Source organism: Pristis pectinata, chromosome 35 (assembly GCF_009764475.1).
Source record: "Pristis pectinata isolate sPriPec2 chromosome 35, sPriPec2.1.pri, whole genome shotgun sequence".
In the NCBI taxonomy this organism is placed as follows: domain Eukaryota; kingdom Metazoa; phylum Chordata; class Chondrichthyes; order Rhinopristiformes; family Pristidae; genus Pristis; species Pristis pectinata.
In genome coordinates, this window is record NC_067439.1 from 2,948,244 (window position 1) to 2,968,401 (window position 20,158).

Genomic DNA, 20,158 nt, shown 5'->3' on the forward strand with positions numbered 1-20,158 from the left:
AAGGCAGCTGATGATGGGTTGGTGAACAGTGTCTGTAGAGCAGAAGTGAGTATTATGCACAGTGTTTAATCCAAGTATTATTGCTATTTTTAATAACTAATTCTCCACTTTCCTTTAAGCTGATATATCAGATACCACAACATGGCTCAGGAGGTTATGGGGCCCAGTTGTTGCTATCAGTTCCTGGTTAGAGGACACCTGACTGGCGTTGGACCTTGGAGGCTCCCAGTCCTCACTGGACCAAAAGAAAAAGTACAAATTACTCACTGATCATGGTGTCCAGCTTCATCAAGCAGCAAATAAAATTCACGTAACTGAGGGTGAGATCAGGGTCTGCGTACCTCAGTCCTATTAGCTGCATCAAAAACTCATCCACATGGAACCCTAGGGAAAGTAACCAAACACTGAAACAGAACATGCGCCAAGTATTGGCAGTGTGAATTATGGCTCACCCAGGTTTAACAGCTCGACTCTCTGGATTTGCACCACACCCTCCTGTAACCTACAAATGCTCCCAGGGCTCTAACCTGGGTTTTTGAACCAAACCAGCAAAACCCTGATCACTACACGTGTACTGAAATGGATTTTGTGTTTTTTCTGTTCTGTGTTCTTGTAAAAATTGTGCATAATTTAGGTTTTTCTTGTGAATGTTGTGTATGATGCTCTGTGCCTGTGATGCTGCTGCAAGTAAGTTTTTCATTGCACCTGGGCACACACGGACTTGTGCATCTGACAGTAAACTTGACTTGACTTGAACTCCAGCTCATCCAGAAAGGAAACCTCCACTTGGAAAAGCGGCGAAGGTTGAGCGATTATACTTTAGCCACGGGCTGACTGCAGGGGGCTGGATGAATTGTAGATTTTTCCTCACTGATCAGGTTTGCAGGTTTAGCAGCTGACGGAGGACTCTTTCACCCAGAGGGTGGGTGGGAATCTGGAACGCACTGCCGAGGGGGTGGTGCAGGCAGAGACTCTCACATTTGATCACCAAGGCAGAGAGGCTGTGGGCCAAATGCTAGTGTATGGGATTTGGGTAAATGAAGGAGGGTCTTCGATCTGAGAAGTTAACTCTGTTTCTCTTCCCACAGATGCTGCCTGACCTGCGGAGCGTTTCCAGCATTTTTGGTTTTTATAATGGAATTAGTATCATCTGTGTATGTGTGACTCTGGGGGAGGGTATTGGCGGGGGTCGAGTCCTTCGGTTGACTAGTGTCTGTCAGGGGATCCTGAGCATTACTGTACACTGGAGCTCCTAAATGTTTAATACATTTATCTCTGGACTCCGTGGAGCACTGTATACATCCAAATCCTGATACCAGAGGGTTGTAAGTGCATGGCTAAGATCTCACCAGACAGAACAAGGGATTGCAGCAAATCTCTCCGAATCCTGAGCAAAACATGTAACACAACTATGTATAAACACAGAAAACAGGAGGGACGTGATTGCACTGGAGAGGAGGTTCACCAGGGTGTTGCCTGGGATGGAAGCCTCAGTTATAGGCTGAGTTTGTTTTCCTTGGAGTGGGGGGGGGGGGGGGAACCTGATCGAGGTGTACAACATCAGGAGGGGCAGAATGAATAGGGAATATTTTCCCATTGCAGAGGTATCTAAAACCAGAGGACAGATAAGATGTAAGAGGCTTGGAGAAATCTGAAGAAGGAGTTTTTCACCCAGAGGTGGTTGGGATCTGGAACGAACTGGCTGAGTCTTTGGCGGAGATGGATATTCTTCCAACATTTAACCAGTATCTAGAAGAGTACTTGAAATTGCCAACACATACAAGGCTATGGACAAAGTGCTGGTAAATGGGACTGGTACAGATAGATATTTGATGGTCAGCATGGACATTTTGAGCTGCAAGTCCTGTTTCCATGACTATGATTCTATGAAAATGCTGGAAACACTCAGCAGGTCAGGCACGGATGAGTTGGGCTGAAGGGCCTGTTTCCATGCTGTATGACTCTGAAGGTGGTGGTAACCTCAAGTCAAGATCCTTGGAAGTCTTGGGAAAGAAGTGGCCATCTCACTGCGGTGTGGGCGCAAATTAGCAGCAATTAAAAATTATCCGCAGTGCTGCTTCTCTATCACTAGAGGTCAGGTGTGTCCCTTGCCTGGTTTCCAGTAGACTCCCCCTCCTCACCTGCAGCCTGGAGGGCACTGAACATCTCTTGACTCTCCATGGTCCCTGATCCATTCTTATCGAACTGACTGAAGACTTGCTGGAAGAAGTGGCAAAACACAAAAGGCTTTTCAGTGCAAAACCGGTCTGTGATATATTGCAATATCTTGGGGAATGCAAATAAATAATCCCCTTCAGAATTTAATTACTTGCATCGCATCTTCCATCTGCATTTCCCAAATGTAGGGATAAGCTGCAGATCGTAGGCAGAATATCAGTGAAAGCTTGAGTTCCATATCATTCAACATCCGTGCTTTTAGCAGTCTAAATGCATGCCCCACATCAGAATAAAGTCATCCATTTGATAGCAGCCAAAATGTAACTCATTAAGACAAGATCTTCTGTCTGATTATATAAGAAAATCATAAAATGCTGGAAATACACAGCAGATCAGGCAGCACCTGTAGAGGGGGAAAGACAGTTAACGTTTCAATTTGATGGCTTTTTATCAGAACTCAAGAATAATTAGAACTCAAACATGTTTTAAGTTGCAGTGTAGGGGGAGGGGAGGTGGGAATGCCTGTGACATGTTGGAGACCACAGGAGACTGAATAAGGCAGAGGATGTCAGTGCTGGCTGGAAGAGGGAGGTGAAGGTTTGTTAATCTCTGCAATTTAAAACATGTTTGATTTCTAACACTTGCTAGTTTTGATGGAAAATTATCATCCTGAAATGTTAAGTCTACTCCTGTCTGCACAGATGCTGCCTGGCTCGTGTTTTCTGACTTTTCATTCATTTTGTAAGCATCTACAATTTTGTGTTTTTCAACTTTCCGTCTGATGGTTGTTCCTGCTCTCCTGATTTACACCCCCCCCCCGCCCTCTCTCCCACCATGCCAGCCCTTTCAGCCCTCATTGTAGCTCAACAACTCGCATCCCTTCCCGTCTTCAGACACACAACAGTGCAAGTTCCCATCCCAGCTCCAGCAAAGGTAAAACACAAACAACAACTGGGGGTGCCACAGTGGCACAGCAGGTAGAGCCGCTGCCTCACCACTCCAGGGGTCCAGGTTCGATCCTGACTTCAGGTGCTGTCTGTGTGGAGCTTGCACGTTCTCCCCATGACTGTGTGGGTTTCTCCCGGGTGCTCTGGTTTCCTCCCACATTCCAAAGACATGTGGGTTGGTAAATTGGCCATTGTACATTGTCCCCAGTGTGTAAGTGAATGGTAGAAACCAGGAGCAATTGATGGGAATGTGGGGAGAATAAAATGGGTTAGGATAGGTTTAGTGTAAATGGCCGGTTGTTGGTCAGCACAGACTCGGTGGGCCGAAGGGCCTGTTTCCGTGCTGTATGACTACGTCTCTAACCTGCATGAATATTCCGTCCATAACTCCGTAAAGCACTCCATGTTTGAAAGGAGGGACTTAAGGAAAAATCCGACATCAAGCCACACATGGAGACATGAAGGCAGTGAGGGGGGGGGGGGCAGGCTTTAAGGCCTGTCTTAAAGGAGAGGAGAGGTTTAGGGAGGGAATTCCAGAGTCCGGGTCTCAACAGCCGAAGGCACAGCTGTCAGTGGTGCACTGAAGGAAGGTAACACTGGAACATTGGTTAGAAGTGGAGGAACAGAGGGTTGAGGGTTGGTGGTTCCACAGGCAGTGAGGTGCAAGGCTAAGGAGGGATTTAATTTTTGAAAAAAATAATTATTTTAAAATCAGGGTGTAACCAGACTCGGAGGCAATTATGTCAGTGAGCATAAAGTGAACGGTGTGAGATAGGATACAGGTGGCAGGGTTTTGGATAAACTCACTGCACTGTGGCCCTTATTCATTGCTGGGAGTATTCTGTGCCTCCCTCCACCTTCCTCAACAGACTGGTTAGGCAGTGGGGTCTGTTTCTATGTGATAAATGTGAATTCCTTTCCTCCTCTTTTGGAGGTGCTTTTACAAATTAGGCCAGGCTTTGAACGTTTGGTGGGTTTGTACACCAATGTAGATCTGTTACAGACACTTCTGCATGTGGAACTAGAGAGTAACTATCAAATCCTACCAGAGCAACACCGACATGGAAAGTTCCAAGTTTGATCCCCACCCTTGAGGTGTATAGTAAGAGGTTGCTTGAGATACTTCCAATAACCAAGCCCCCTTTCAACCCCAAACCTCCAGTCTCTCCCAACACAGTCCCACTCAACCACTAGACCTTCTGTAGATTAAAACAAGACCTTTCCCCAGTACAGGGTAAAAGATCCTTCACCGATACTCACTGTCCAGTGGCAGATTTTACTCCAGAGATTACTGAATCCCTCAAATCTCATTTTTCCAAACCCACGGTTCTATTTATCCCAGGTTAAGGAATTACTTAATTATCAACTAAATACAATGGGATTCTGCAGTCCCACAAACAGAATACCATAAGGGTCAGCCATGTTAGTAGTGAGCAAGTCAACCATATTTGATGTGGGCAGGATATTTGCATTGGTCCAAGTCTGGTTGATGCTGTTCACATTACAGCCTAATGACTTGGGCAAACGTATGGGTGCAAAGCAAACGAGCATCCTACCACTTGTGAGCTCTCCAGATTCCTTGAGATGTGCTGTGCTAACCCAATGATCCACACTGGATTACCAGACAATGATGGTACAGTTAGTTCTGTACTAACATGGGCTCTCCCTTATGCATTTAAAGGGTCTGAATATAGTCACCATGCACACCTTGTCTGTAGTGTCTTTAGTGGCTCTGTTGGTAGCATTCTTGCCTCTGAAGGTTGTGAGTTCAAGTCCCACTTCTGACATCCCACCTCAATCATTCTGTCTTCTCCCCCCTCCCATCGGGCAGAAGATACAACAGCTTGAGAACACGTACCACCAGACTTAAGGATAGCTTCCATCCCAGTGTTATAGCACTCTGGAACGGACCTCTCGTATGATAAAGGTGAACTCTTGATCTCCCAATCTACCTCGTTGTAGCCCTTGCACCTAATTTGTCTGCCTGCACTGCACTCTCTGTAACTGTAACACGATATTCCGCATTCTATTTTCCTCCATTCTGTACCACCTCGATGTACTTGTGTATGGAACGACCTGTCTGGATGACACGCAAACAAAAGCTTTTCACTGTATCTCGGTACATGTAAACCAATTACCAAATTTCCAATGTAATATTAAAGGAAAGTTACACTGTCAGGTGTACAACTTCATGGATGAGATATTAATCTTTCTTTGATCCCTTGAGAGAACTTTCCTGTTGTTTGAAATGTTAATTTCTCAGCTCCTATCACTGTAACAGATTATCTAGTCAATTATCACATTTGTGGGATCTTGCTATGCACAAATAAGCTGCTATATTTGCAGGGTCTCGACCCGAAACATCGACCATCCCTCTGCTTCTACAGATGCTGCCTGACCCACTTGAGTTCCTCCAGCAGTTTGTTTGTTCGTCCAGATTCCAGCATGTGTGGTCTCTTGTCTCTCCACTAAACTGCTATACTCCTCGTGTTGAAACAGTGACTGAACTCTGCAAGGGTTTTGGACAGTGTGCATGGTGCTTTAGAAGTTCAAGTTTTTTTTTCTATGTGTTACTTTGAATGTTAAATCTGTGAGTAAATATATTCATTGTAAAAGTTGACAGGGCAGAAACTTGGCCTCAGGAACACTGGGCAGGGGAGACTGCAAGAATTCATCAGCTCGAGTCCCTCAGTGGAAGGCAGTGTGTGGCTTCCCTGTCCAGCTAACTCCAGGCAGATAGAGGCCTTGCCAAATAAACGTTCAGGCTCACACGTGACACGCGGCCCCGGCAGAACCTTAGCCCAGCCTGAGAGGGAGAAGCGGAAAGGGACAGGACATACTGAACTATTGGCCACCCACACTGGTGCCTCTTGGTACCACAGAAGGATACATCTGTCAGCGAAATCAGACTCTTGCAGTCGTCCAGACCAAACTGATCCCACTTCTCACTGAGACCTGGAGGGAGAATGAGACAAAAAATGACTGTAATACTCCCCGGAAATTAAAAATTTAAATTTTTGCAATGTCAGGAAATCCTAAAGTCGGCCAAACGATCCATTTTGCTTAAATGGAAGGATCCAATACCCCCCTACTACTTTTCAATGGTTCTCTCAAACGATATCATGTTTAAACTTGGAAAAAATTAGGAGCGGTACTGTCGATCCCTCGCTTAAAGTTGAAGACATTTGGAATCCATTCATTCAATATTTTCATATGATATAGATCCCCTTTCAATAACTTTCCAATTTAGAGGAACAGAGTTGACGACATAATATTGCTCTGGTTCTACTGAGAAATTTCAGTCCAGTCTTTTTTTTTTAATTTTTCTTTTTAGTTTGGTTTGATATATTGTTTATAATTTTTTTATTGACTTGGTTTTTTTTTCTTTTATATACACAATAAAACTTTTTCTTTCCTTTCTTTTATATTATATTCATTTACTAAGAGATCGTGAGATCTACAGATTTTTTTTATATTTTATTGTTCTTTATGATTATCTATGTCATGATTGTTCTCTTGATCTCCTTGTATTACATGTACAAACATCGATGTTATATATTAATCCGTATTAATTTGAAAACTAATAAAAAGATTGAAAAAGAAAGAAAAGGAAATCCCAAAGTCAAGAATCACTGTTCTAATGTGAGAAAACCAGAAGCCAGTCTCTGCACAGCAAAATCCCACAACAGCTTCGTGAGAGCGATCGGTTTTGCGGATGCCATTCGCTGATGCGATGGGCCATGCTGTTCACCAGCACCTGGTTCCTTCTCCACTGCGATGTATCCCAGAGAGAAGCTGGGTGTTGATCTCCCCAGAGGAGACACTGACTCATCTGAAAACCAGTGGAAGCCAGCACAGGTGACAGAGAATTGGGGCAGAATTATCGGAACACAACCTGCAGACCAGGAGTGTTTCTGGATCGCAGATCTTTCTCGGATGTGGGTTTGGGTTGAGGCATTGGGTTGGGATTTTCCGATCACAATGCAGAGTGCTTTGTATCCTCTCATCACCAGTATTGACTTCAGACCCTCTGCAGTCTCCCTTCGTCTCCTCGTCCTAATCTGCCAATTTTTGTAGATTCCCTTGAGTTTGTGGGTTCAAATCCCACTTGAGGACAAAAGGACTCTTCAGTGCAGTGCTGAGGTAGTGCTGCACTGTTGGACTGGATGATAAGCAGAATTCTGCCTGCTCTCTCAAGTGACTGGGAGGGTCCTCCCAGTCGATATTTACCCCTCAGTTAACACTTAGAACAGCTGACTCTGTCACTATTACATCGCTGTTTGTGGGAGCTTGCTATGCTCAAACTGTCTGCTGTGTTTCCCACATTACAACAGTGACTGTGTTTCATTGACTGTAAGACGCTGTTGGCCATTCTGAAGCTGTGAAGTTCACCACCAAGTGTGGATTTGTTTGATCGTTGCCTGACAACATTTTACATTATCCAACTACTAAGTGGATTGGAGACACCAGAGACGGCAGATGTTGGAATCTGGAGCAACACACAACCTGCCAGAGAGACTCAGCGGGTCGAGCAGCATCTGTGGAGGAGAAGGAACTGTCCATATTTCAGGTCGAACCCTGCATCAGGACCCGACCGATGGAGCCTGATGCAGGGTTTTGACCTGAAACACTGACAATTCCTTCCCCCCAACAGATGCTGCTCGACCCACTGTGTTCCTCCAGCAGATCGTTTGTCACTAAGTGGATAGGACCCCGCTCTCACCACTGACAGATCTCTTGAGCTTCTCAAGCCCTCCGCACTTTGTAGTCTTCAGTTCAATAACAGGTACACAGCCAAATCCACACAGCCCAACCTTGCCCCACGATGAATGACACTCTGGAGTGAATTTAGAATGTTATCCTCGTCACAGCCTGCATGGTTCAAAGCCCCTCTCCTTCCTCCTGACTCGACAATCCCAGCTCGTGACACCCAAGGTCACAACAGAGAAAGGACACAAGAAGCAGGAGATCACACTGCTCAGTTTACCTGTTCTGACATTCAGTTGGATCACGGTTAGTCTGTAGTCATTTCCCCTCCTCCCACCCTTAACACTGTCTCACCCAACAAACATCTATCAGATTGGGTGGTACAGCAGGTCCGGTGACCCAGGTTCAATCCTGACCTCCAGCGCTGTATATGGAATATAGAACATTACAGCACAGTACAGGCCCTTCAGCCCACAATGTTGTGCTGACATTTTATCCTGCTCTAATATCTATTTAACCCTTCCCTCACACATAGCCCTCCATTTCTATTTCATTTGTGCCTAGCTAAGAGTCTCTTAAATGTCCCTAATGTACCTGCCCCCACAACCTCTGCTGGCAGTGCGTTCCACGCACCCACCATTCTGTGTGTAAAAAACTTACCTCTGACATCCCCTTCCTCCGATCACCTTAAAATTACGTCCCCTCATGTTAGCCATTGTCACCCTGGGAAAAAGTCTCTGACTGTCCTCATGAGACATGCTCTCCAATCCAGGCAACATCCTGGTAAATCTCCTCTGCACCCTTTCTAAAGATTCCACATCCTTCCTATAATGAGGCGAGCAGAACTGAACACAGTACTCCCAAGTGTTTGCACATTCTCCCTGTGACCGAATGGGTTTCCCCCGAGCGCTCCGGTTTCCTCCCACATCCCAACGATGTGCAGGTTGTTACATTATTTGCTGCTGCATTATCCCTGGTGTAACTGTGTGGGGTGGGTGGGTGCGGGAGGGATGGGGTGGGGAACTGGTGGGCATGTGAGACAGAATGGGTTGCAGTGTAATGGGGGGGGGGCTGTGATTGATGGGATTGCTCTGGGGTTGGTAAGGATTCAATGGGCTGAGCAGCCTCCTTGTGTGTCAAAAGGAAATGCAGATTTCAATCAACTGCTGATGTCAATGGCTTTTTGGAGAGGTGGGGGTGAGGTTTTCAGATCTCCTCCACCCCAGAATCAGCTGTTCTTAGTGTTAACTAATGGATAAATATTGAGTGAGACACCAGGGAGATTTCACCCAATCACAGGGACCCTCAGTCGCCCCAGAACAGCCTGTCCCCCTCAACAGAAGTAAATAGGGGCAGGATTAGGCCACTCAGCCCCTCAAGTCTGCCCCACCATTCAATATGATGGTATGGATCTACCCCAGCCCTCATTTCCTCTTCTATGCCAGTTCCCCACAGCCTACAGCTCCCCAATTTTTCAAAAATATATCCATCCATGTAGAAGACTTATCTAAAGGTTAGGGCCCATGGGATCCAGGGCAAGTTGGCAAATTGGATACAAAGTTAGCTTGGCAACAGGAGACAAGAGGGTGATCGTAGAAGGTTTTGTGACTGGATGGCTGTGACTAGTGGTGTTCCACAGTTTGCAGATGACACGGAGATCGCTGGAGTTATTGACAGTGTGTAGGGTAGTCTTAGGCTACAGGGTGGTATTGACATGTTGGTGAAATGGGCCAAGAAGTGGCAGATGGAGTTTAATCCTGATAAATATGAGGTGATGCACTTTGGAAGCATCAATGAAGCTAGGACATACACCGCAAATAGTGGGGTCCTAGGGGGTATTGAGGAACTGAGAGACCTTAGTGTGCAAGTCCAAAGGTCCTTGAAGATGGCAGTGTCAGTAGATAATGTGGTTATGCAGGGATATGGGATACTGGCCTTCATTAGCCAGGACACTGAATATAAGAGCAGGGATGTTATGCTGCCACTTTATAAAATGTTGCTCAGACCTCAGCTGGAGAGCTGTGTACAGTTCTGGTCACCACACCATAGAGGGATGTGGTTACACTGGAGAGGATGCAGAGGAGATTCACCAGGATGTTGCCTGGGTTGGAGTGTTTCAGTTAAGAGGAAAGTGTGGAGAGGCTGGGTCTGTTCTCCCTGAAGCACAGGAGGTTAAGAGGGGACAAGACTGAGATACATAAAGTTATGATGGTTATAGATAATGTAGTCTCCAGGAAACCTTTCCCCATATCAGAGGTAGATAAAACTAGAGGACACAGATGTAGGGGAAGGGGTAAAAGATTTAGAGGAGATCTGAGGGGGACCTTTCTCACCTAGAGGGTGGTGAGTACCTGGAACACACTGTTGGAGAGAGTGATGGAAGCTGGGTCACTGACGGGAAAGATATCGGTAAGCTTGAAGGAGTGCAGAGAAAATTTACAAGGATGTTGCCGGGACTTGAGGGCATGAGTTATAGGGAAAGGTTGAATAGGTTAGGACTTTATTCCCTGGAGCGCAGGAGGGATATATTTAGAGGTCTACAAAATTATGAGGGGTATAGATAGGGTGAATGCATGCAGGCATTTTCCCCTCAGGTTGAGTGAGACTAGAACTAGAGGACATAGGTTTAGGGTGAAAGGTGAAATATTTAAAGGGAATCTGAGGGGAAACTTCTTCACTCAGAGGGTGGTGCGAGTGTGGAACGAGCTGCCAGCAGAAGTGGTGGATGTGGGTTCAATTGTAACATTTAAGAGAAGTTTGGATAGGTACATGGATGGGAGGGGTTTGGAGGGATATGGTCTGGGTGTCGGTAGATGGTAGGCATGGACTAGGTGGGCCGAAGGGCCTGTTTCTGTGTTGTAGTGCTCTATGACTCTATGACAGCATTTAAGAAGTGTAAAGATGACTATTTAAATTGCCCAGGCTTAGAAGGCTTTAGACCAAGTGCTGGAAGATAGGATTAACATGGAAGGGTGCTCACTGGTCGGTGTGGATGTGACGGCCCGAATGGCCTGTTTCCATGCTATATGACTCTATAACCGGCCTCTCCCTTCCATCTTACTTATCAAACCTGTAACCATTCACCAAATCACCCCTTTGCCTCCGCTCGTCAAGGCACACAGGTAGGTCTGGGAAACCCATTCCACTTGATCAGCTCCCTTCTCCCAGGGAGAAAAGGGTTTGCAAGTGTCTGATTCCCCTGTTGTTCCTACCGGTTTTCTGCAGGATCTCCAGCAGTAGTTTCTGAAGCTCCAGCGCTGAAATTGCCTCATCCTGCATTGATAGTGATGAAAGGTCAGTGAATGACAAAACACAACATGATCGCCCCTCCTTCAGTGCTACGAATGAGAATAAATAAACAGAACAGTCCATTTCTCTATCCAGTAAAACTCTGATAATTGACCCAAATATTCAGAATTCCTGATGGTTTAGCACCTAGCTGACGGGTGCTGATTCCCACCCTCCCTCTGACTCACCAAGGCCCCCAGTTCCCGTGTTCTCTTTAAACTCATTTGGTTATATTCACCACACTTCCTTGAAACTTACTGGCGGCTTGTTTCCCCTGGCTCCCTTTAAACTTGGAGGACACAGGAGACTGCAGATGCTGAATCTGGAGCAACGCACAAGATGATGGAGGAACTCAGCGGGTCAGGCAGCATCCGTGGAGGGAAATGGACAGTCAACATTTCGGGTCATCTGCCCACACACCTCCCCTGTTTGGATCCATGCTCCACCTTCCTCTTGAATCAGAATCAGGTTTATTATCACTGACATATGTGGTGAAATGTATTGTTTGTGGCAGCAGGTACAGCGCAAGGGATAAAGACATAAAATTTACAACAATAAATAGATAGAGCAAAAGGAGAATAACGAGGGGTTCCACTGTCTGCAGCCCTCTCACCTCCACCCCTCACCTCCCAGCCTCTGTCACTAGTCCCACTCTCCCCGCCTATTGCCCCTCCTCACCGGCATCCATCTATCGCTTGCCAGCTCTTGCTCCACCCCCCTCCCTCCACCTCTACATACCGGCTATCTCCCCTCTATCTCTCAGTCCAGATGAGGGGTCTCGGCCCAAAACATCGAGTGACCATCTCCCTCCACAGATTCTGCCTGACCCGCTGAGTCCCTCCAGCATCTTGTGTGTTGCTCCCTCCAAACTTGCCAGGTTCACTGGAAAACTTATTCTTCTACTATGTAATGTCTTAAAGAAAGTGAATTAAAAGTGTGTTGGAATATTAACAGAATAACATCTGATAGTGTGGAAAATCTGCCAGTCCTGGATCTTCGGTTTTACTCTAATTTCCTCCATTTCAAAGGTTGCCACACCTGGATGAACACATCCTGGAGGGTTCACCGTACGATCTCAGCCACCCACCCCACCCCGTCAGACAGCCACCTCGGTCTGTTTACCCTGCAGTATGAGCAGGGTTTGATGCTACATCCGGTTGATGAGCCTGCAGTGGCAACTTACCTGAGACAAAAGACAGCAGCCTGGGAGAGGTGCTGAGGAAATTAGAGGGTGAAATATAGAGAAACTCACCGACCCGCAGTACTTGTCAAACAGTTCCCTGGAATCTTCAGCAGAGGGAAGGGGGCAGTGTCTGAGGTCAGGCAGAACCTGGAGGTAAAGGGTTAAATGTGCTCAGTATTTACACTTTAGTTTGGAATGTCTAAGGCATGAAAAGCCAGCATTTAGTTGGATTATACCTTAGTAATTTATTTTACGAGATGATACACAAAGAATGAAAGCTGGGTCTCTGCAACTTATCAGCTGAATTATTGACAGCTGGTTAACGGTTGATGGTTGTTCACAGGCAAAGATTGCTGCTCTTCACACAAGGTGAGCAGAGACACACACAGCCCGCCTGTTGGTGCTCAGTGTAAGCGTCCAGCCTGTAGTGGACACCCTCTTCAAAGTGCCCTGCAGCCACTCCACAACTTGTTAGCAACTCTCAAACCTGGGATCTCTAACCACCCCAGGGCACAGGTGTACAGGAACACCAATAGCTCCAAATTCCTCTCAATTTAGATTTATAATTCTGATCAGGAATAGAAAAAAGAGAATCTTTTTTACATGGTGGGAAACGAGTAAATATTGAATACACAAGGATCTGTGAAGGGCTGGTTCATGAAAAGCAGAAGGTAAAGTATACCGAGACGGCTGGTGCTGGAAGGCAAAGAACGTGTTGGTCCTTGTTGCCAAAGGACAGGAATTTAAGGGTAGGAAGGCCCTGCTTGCACAGGCTGTGGTGAGACCACACCTGGAATACAATCTTCATCTCCAAATCTTAAGGATAAGGATATACTGGCCTCAGATTTTTGGGATCTGGCACTGCAAATTTCCCCAAAATGCCCTCAAGAAGGTGGTGGTGAGCTGCCTTCTTGGACACTGCAGTCCTTCCGGGGAGGGAGTTGCAGGATTCGGACCCAGTGGCAGTGAAGGAACGAAACGTTTCCAAGTCGGGAAGATGTATGACTCAGGGGGTGGTGTTCCCCGCATCTGCTGCCCTCCTCCTCCTCCTCCTTCACCATGGAGGTTTGGGAGACAAAGAGTAAACTCACCAGACCGAGCCTTGGGAAGAGAAGTCTGATCCGTGATTGAACAGGACTGGCCTGTACTCACAGGGGTTTAGAAGAATGAGAGGCAATTTCACTGAAGCTGAGCGTGAAGGACAGGGTAGACGCTGAGAGACTGGTTCCTCTGGATGGAAGGTCTCAAACCGGAGGGCACAGTCCAGAGGCCAGAGGTTTGGGACTGAGATGAGGATGGTGAATCTTTGGAATCCTCCACGTTAGAGGCGAGTGGATGCTGTGTCACTGAGCTTATAGGTCTCCAGGGGAACTGAGGGATACAGGGATCGGACGGGACATGGATAAGCCACTATATTCATAAATGATGGAGCGGCTCGAGGAGACATCTGATCTGCTCCTGTTTACATTACGTCTGTCATCAGTGGCCCTACAGCAGCCCAAGGAAGCAGCTCTCCACCACCTGGGATTGGTGAGGGCTGAGGGTAAGCAGACGCTTGACTTGCTGGGCCAAAGGGTCTGTTCCTGTTCCTGTGCTGCACAACCGGATGGCTCTGCAGCAGCTTCCAAAGGGGAACCAGACACGGCTCGGAATGTTTCTTTCACCAGCAATTTCCCTGGAGACATGGCATCCACTCGCCTCGAACGTGGAGAATTCCAAAGATTCACTGTCCTCATCTCACTCCCAAACATCTGGCCTCTGGACTGTGCCCTTATCTCACCAGCTCACATCCTAAAGAATAAAAAAAGGCACACACCAGCACATGTGCACACACACACACACACACACACACACACACACACACGAGTGCCTACACACTCACACACACACACACACGCATACACACACACGAGTGCCCACACGCACATGCATATACACACACTCACACACACATTCTCTCACACACGCACACACTCTTTCACACACACAAATATTTATCTTTGCACTTGCCTGTGGGGTGTCGGTTGCTGACATGTTCCTCTCTACTGGCCTAGAAGACAGAAATATTCCATCAGCCGTGGTAGGCTCATTGTGAAATACACGGGCACGTTTTGTGATTCTTGACTGATTCGTGATTCTACGGACCAGAGTTCAACATCCCTGCCACACGTGTATGGACCCTGCCGTGACTTCCAAGCCGATGACCACTGCCCTCACTTCCCTTCACGTGTATTGTTCTAAAGGCCCTGACCTGCTCGACTGTGGTAGGGAAAATCATCCTAGAATGGGATTCTAAAGCTTGCGTTTCAGGGCATCCTGGAGTAATTTACGGCAACAAAGCCCATCGCCTTCCTTCAGTAGGTTCTGAATTTACTGCCATGTACCTGTGGCAGAGAACAGGGATTGAACCAGCGTCTGAGCCATCTCAGGAGCTGAGGCAGACTCCACCAATCGTGGCACAGGACGGAGGCGATTCAAACCATCGTCAGATTGTGTCCGAGGGTTCTTTAAGACAATTAGATCCACTGTCCCTCTGGCCCTGAAACCTTTTCACTTTATTACGTACTTATTACAACACAAAAGGAGGCCACTCAGCCCATTTGGTCCATGCCAGCTCCCAGAGCTCTCCCACTCCCTCCCCCTTAGGTTCTCTGCAGTCCTGCAGCTTATACCTTCTCACATGCCCACCAACTCCCCTTTCATTCATCTACACACTGGGGGCAATTTACAGCAGCCAATTAACCAATCAGCTCATCTTTGGGATGTGCGAGGAAACTGGAGCACCCGGGAGAAATCCATACAGTCGCAGGGAGAACGTGCAAACTCCACACAGACAGCACCCGAGGTCAGGATTGAACGGGGTCACTGGATCAGTGATGCAGCAGCACTACCCTTTGTCCATCCTCCCCTCTCCCTCACATATCCAGATCCCTCTTTAAAACTGACTGCTTCCACCGCACCTTCCAGACCACATCTTGCTGCACTCAAAGTCCCAGCATTTCCCTTCCTCCACTGGCAATGAAGCCTGGTCTGGCAATGGCCCTGCTCTGGACCAACGGAACCTGCAGAGAGCGGTAAACACTGCCCAGTCCGTCACAGACTCCTCACTTCCTTCCATCCGGTCCATCCTCACGGTGCGTTGCTTCAGGAAGGCCGACGGTATCGCCAGGGATACCTGCCCCCCGGCCATTCCCTTTTCTCTATTCTACCTTCTGGGAGAAGACACAGGAGCAGGAAAGCCCCGACGTCCAGTGGGGAAGAAGCTGTTCTGACGGGAGTGGGGAAGAACAGCTTCTTCCTCACTGCTGTCAGACTCCTGAACCAGTCCCCTCTCTCACACCCCCTGTGGAAGTGGATGGTGCTGCCTCTCTCTCGGTTATTTCATTATTGTCACTTTACCATTTCTTTTTGCACTACTTCAGACTGCACGACTATACTCTGCACCACTCTGTTGTTTTGCATTTACCCCTGTGTTTACTGCTGTATTCACTATTACCACGTACACTGTTTACCCTGTGAGCTTCATGCCAGCAAGGAATTTCATTGCACAATAAACTAACCCAACCCTCGGCAGCCCAGTTCTGGGACAAAGAAGCTCTTGCTTACACTGCCACGTTGCCCTTCTCGGTGAAGACTCGCAGAAGGAACTCCCCCTCCTCGTTGGGGTTGGCCGTGGAGGGAACGATGACGTAGTGTCCCGGCGGTAGGCGGCCTCTCAGCGCGACCTCGCTGGTGTTCTTGTGCTCCTTCGTGGAGAGAACAGGTGCTGCTTTCTGCAGATCTTCGAAGGTCAGGTAAGCTTTGGCGGGGTCTGCCTGCGGAGGAGGACAGAGGGAGTGAGGGGAGTTGTTCGGAAGGCAGTGGGGCGGGGGTCAGTAGTGAGGCCGCACAGCGTGACCGCACCTGGAAGATGTCAAAGCCAATGTACAGGAAGTTGACTCCCTTCAGCCGCATCCTCCGCCTGTGTTTCTGCATCAGGACCACCAGGAAGGTACAGGCCACCTCGGGGTCATCGGGGTCATCGTCCTCCTCAAACAGGGTGAGTTTAAACTGTGGGTTCATCCAGTAGTACTTGGCTGAGAGCAACAGGGCAAAGGGAGTTACGTCAGCACTGCATCGCTCATCCCTAGACCGGGGGAGCAGAAACCATTCAGGAACCAGGGCACGATCACCCCCTCCCACAAATCCAGGGCACGATCACCCCCACCCACAAAACCAGGGCACGATCACCCCCTCCCACAAATCCAGGGCACGATCACCCCCACCCACAAAACCAGGGCACGATCACCCCCTCCCACAAGGGTCACCTGTCAGATGCTGGTTTTAACAAGGAGTCCACGTCCAACTGTTGAAACTCAGGGCAACACAGTGGTGCAGTGGGTAGGGATGCTGCCTCACAGCTCCAACGACCTGGGTTCAATCCTGACCTTGGGTGCTGTCTGTGTGGAGTTTGCATGTTCTCCCCGTGACCACGTGGGTTTCCCCTGGGTGCTCCGGTTTCCTCCCACATTCCAAAGATGTGCGGGTCGGTAGGTTAATAGGCTGCTGTAAATGTCCCCAGTGTGTGGGTGAGGGGTGTTGATGGGAATGTGGGGAGAGAGGATCACACAGATGAAGGGTGGGGAATGGGATTGCTCTGTGAGCTGGCATTGACTCATAGAGTCATAGGGCAACACAGCATGGATACAGGCTCTTCGGCCCAACCAGCCCATGCCGACTGCATTGTCCCAACTTCCTGCGTTCGGCCCATATCGCTCCAAGCCCTGCCCCTCCATGTACCTATCCAAGTGCTTCTTAAATGATACTGTTGTACCTGCCTCACCCACTTCCTCTGGCAGCTCGTTCCATATACTCACCACCCTCTGCGTGAAAAAGTTGCCCCTCAGGTCCCTTTTAAATCTTTCCCCTCTCATCCTAAACCTGTGCCCCCTAGTTTTGGACTCCCCTACCCTGAGGAAAAGCCTGTTACCGTCCACCTTATCTATGCCTCTCATAATTTTAAACACTTCTATAAGGTCGCCCCTCAGTCTCCTACGCTCCAAGGAATAAAGACCTAACCTGGCCAACCTCTCCCTATAACTCAGGCCCTCGAGTCCTGGCAACATCCTTGTAAATCTCCTCTGCACTCTCTCCAGTTTAACAATGTCTTTCCTTCAACAGGGCGACCAAAACTGTACACAGTGCTCCTAGTACAGCTCCACCAATGACTTCTACAACTGCAACAATGGGCTGAAATGGCTCCTTTCTGTGTCATAAGGAAACATGGATAACAGTGGGTGTGGATCGCCAAGTCAACCCTGCAGTACTGCAGCACCATCAGTCACAGGTTACACTCAAGAACTAGAGCCTTGATATGAGGAAATAAAGTCGCCCTCTGCACACTTTGATTTGTTACGTTCTGTGCGTCAATCTGCAATTATCGTTCTCACCGACAATGATGGACTTTTATTTAACATTAATTCTGGGGAACGTCATTCCTTATCGCTCCCTTGTAGGATAAGTGGGGGTGAGATTCCTTCTGGAACAGCTGCAGTCCTTCTGCTGAAGGTGCTCCCACAGTGCAGATGGGGAGGGAGTTCCAGGACTTAGACACATTTCTCTCTCCGTGTTACTCTGCTCCCCTGCTGCAGTCATTGTTGGTTGGTCCCATGCTATCAGACAAAGCATGGTTCTGAGCCATACAAGGGGATATTGGGACGTTACCGGCAGCTGGTTAAAGGGATTAGGCTTTAAACAGCTGGCAGGAATGAAGAATTAGAATTAGGTGTTGCTTGACCAGGACCTGGGAGTGGGTGGGGTGTCAGTGAGCACTGGAGTGTTGTGTGAACAGGACTTGTACAAGTTAGGAAATGGGCAGCAAGGTTCTAGGTGAGCTCCAGTTTACAGTTGGTGGAGGGGAGAAAGGGACCCCACTGGGAAGGGAGCCCATTGGAAAGGGAGCCCATTGGGAAGGGAGCCCATTGGGAAGGGAGCCCATTGGGAAGGGAGCCCATTGGGAAGGGAGCCCATTGGGAAGGGAGCCCATTGGGAAGGGAGCCCATTGGGAAGGGAGCCCCCTGGGAAGGGAGCCCACTGGGAAGGGAGCCCACTGGGAAGGGACCCCACTGGGACAAAAATGAGCTTGGTTCAGATGAAAATCCTCCTGACATTCCCTGGTCCAAGGTAAGACACCAGACATTATACAGGAAGACTCTAATCACCCAGCTGGACCTCAGAATTAGGTAGGCAACCGCTGAGGCTCAGTGTGTGTCCTACCTTTGTAGTGTAAGTTGCCTCCAGCGGAGAAGCCCCGAACCCAGCGACCCTCATAAATCATCTGTACCCAGGGTTTCAGCTTCCCATCAGGGTTGGAGAGCTGCTCTAGACTTAGGTGGCAAATCTCCACAGAGGAAAAATTTTTCTTGAAGTCCTCAATGGACATCCTCATTAAAGCAAAGACAAAAAAAAACATTGGATTAATCAGCGTCAGGGTGGGAAATCAACCACGCACACACAGTCGTTAATTGTCAGCCATGGCTCGGTGGGATGTACTGTTGCTTCAGAGGGTTAAGGGTTCAAGTCTCACTACAGAGCCTTTAGAACTCCCAGAGAGAGTTCAGTACCATTGGAGGCGGAGGCAAACTGTTTGCAGTATCACGGTACTGGTGAGGAATTTAAGCTACTTCTACCTCACTTTAAACCTCTGCCCATCAGCTCATCCTCGCACCCTTCCAGTACGTCACCCAACCCCACCCATCCATGAGCTCATCTGCACCCCCACAGACAGACATGAAAGATCCCACAGAACTACTTCAGAGAAGCAGGGGGTGTTCTCCCCAGTGTCTTGGCCAACATTCATCCCTCATCCAACAACTGGTGGTCACTTTTCCTATATTACAATAGTGACTATATTTTATAAAAAACTGAAAAGCCCCACATTAGGTGTGAAGCAACTGTGATGTCCTGTACTGGTCAAACCTTTTGTCATCGATTAGCACATTTGGCCCGTGGTACAGAGACTACTCTTACACCCAGGGTCAGTGAGTGTAACCATTGTGTACCCAACCATCAGATCAAATTTGGAAAACCTGCTTCCACAACCCCCACGTGAATGATCTGGGCACTCGATGATGTTTCTGATGAGCTGCTATGAGGTGAGGCAGTGGGGCTGGAGAATGCAAACCAACACATAAGATGCTGGAGGAACTCAGTGGGTCAGGCAGCATCCGTGGAGGGAAATGGATGTTCCGGGTCGAGACCCTTCATCTGGACTCCATCTTGTCCCCCCTGGTCCAGTCCCTTCTGGGACATCTGGGACACCCCAGATACTCTCCACACTTCAACAACTTTCAATTCCCCGGCCCTCACCACCCCATTTTCACCATGGACCTCCAGTCCCTTGAAAGATCTCTTCTGCAGGTTGGAGGATGTGCTGGATAATTAGTGGGAAATGACCAGAGGCTCTTACCAAAACTCTCCATCTTCCAGGTGTACTGTCTGGGGATAGTGTTGTTCTGAGACCTGGCTCCACTCTGCAGACCTGCACAAAGACAGCGGTAACATAACATCATCCCATTCAGAATACAACACCGAGATCCTCACAAACAGAAGCACTGAGGCCAAGCTGACAGCACAGGGAGCAATACCTGGAATGCACAGAATGATCCCACACAGTAACACAGAAAAGGGAAAATGGAACACACTCCACACTATACCAACACCCAACACCCAGCTATACCAACACCCAGCACCCAGCTATACCAACACCCAACACCCAGCTATACCAACAGCCAACACCCAGCTATACCAACAGCCAACACCCAGCTATACCAACAGCCAACACCCAGCTATACCAACACCCAGCACCCAGCTATAC

General features: G+C 48.2%; 1 protein-coding gene across 3 annotated transcripts in view; it reads right to left on the reverse strand.

Moving 5' to 3' along the window:
- The window catches only part of LOC127586327 (calpain-9-like), a 47,896-nt gene that overhangs the window by 7,537 nt on the left and 20,201 nt on the right, over window positions 1–20,158 (reverse strand). Inside the window, exons 8-18 of one of the 3 annotated variants that reach the window (XM_052044174.1) lie at window positions 19,751–19,822; window positions 18,559–18,725; window positions 16,207–16,379; window positions 15,910–16,118; window positions 14,314–14,353; window positions 12,373–12,450; window positions 11,045–11,105; window positions 6,016–6,080; window positions 4,386–4,454; window positions 2,142–2,220; window positions 268–384 (exon numbers count right to left, since the gene is read on the reverse strand). In XM_052044174.1, the coding sequence (XP_051900134.1) occupies window positions 268–384; window positions 2,142–2,220; window positions 4,386–4,454; window positions 6,016–6,080; window positions 11,045–11,105; window positions 12,373–12,450; window positions 14,314–14,353; window positions 15,910–16,118; window positions 16,207–16,379; window positions 18,559–18,725; window positions 19,751–19,822 (1,130 nt within the window). Of the gene's footprint in view, window positions 1–267; window positions 385–2,141; window positions 2,221–2,269; window positions 2,582–4,385; window positions 4,455–6,015; window positions 6,081–11,044; window positions 11,106–12,372; window positions 12,451–14,313; window positions 14,354–15,909; window positions 16,119–16,206; window positions 16,380–18,558; window positions 18,726–19,750; window positions 19,823–20,158 lie in introns of those variants that run through there. The other 2 variants (XM_052044176.1, XM_052044175.1) reach the window with 2 other exon arrangements.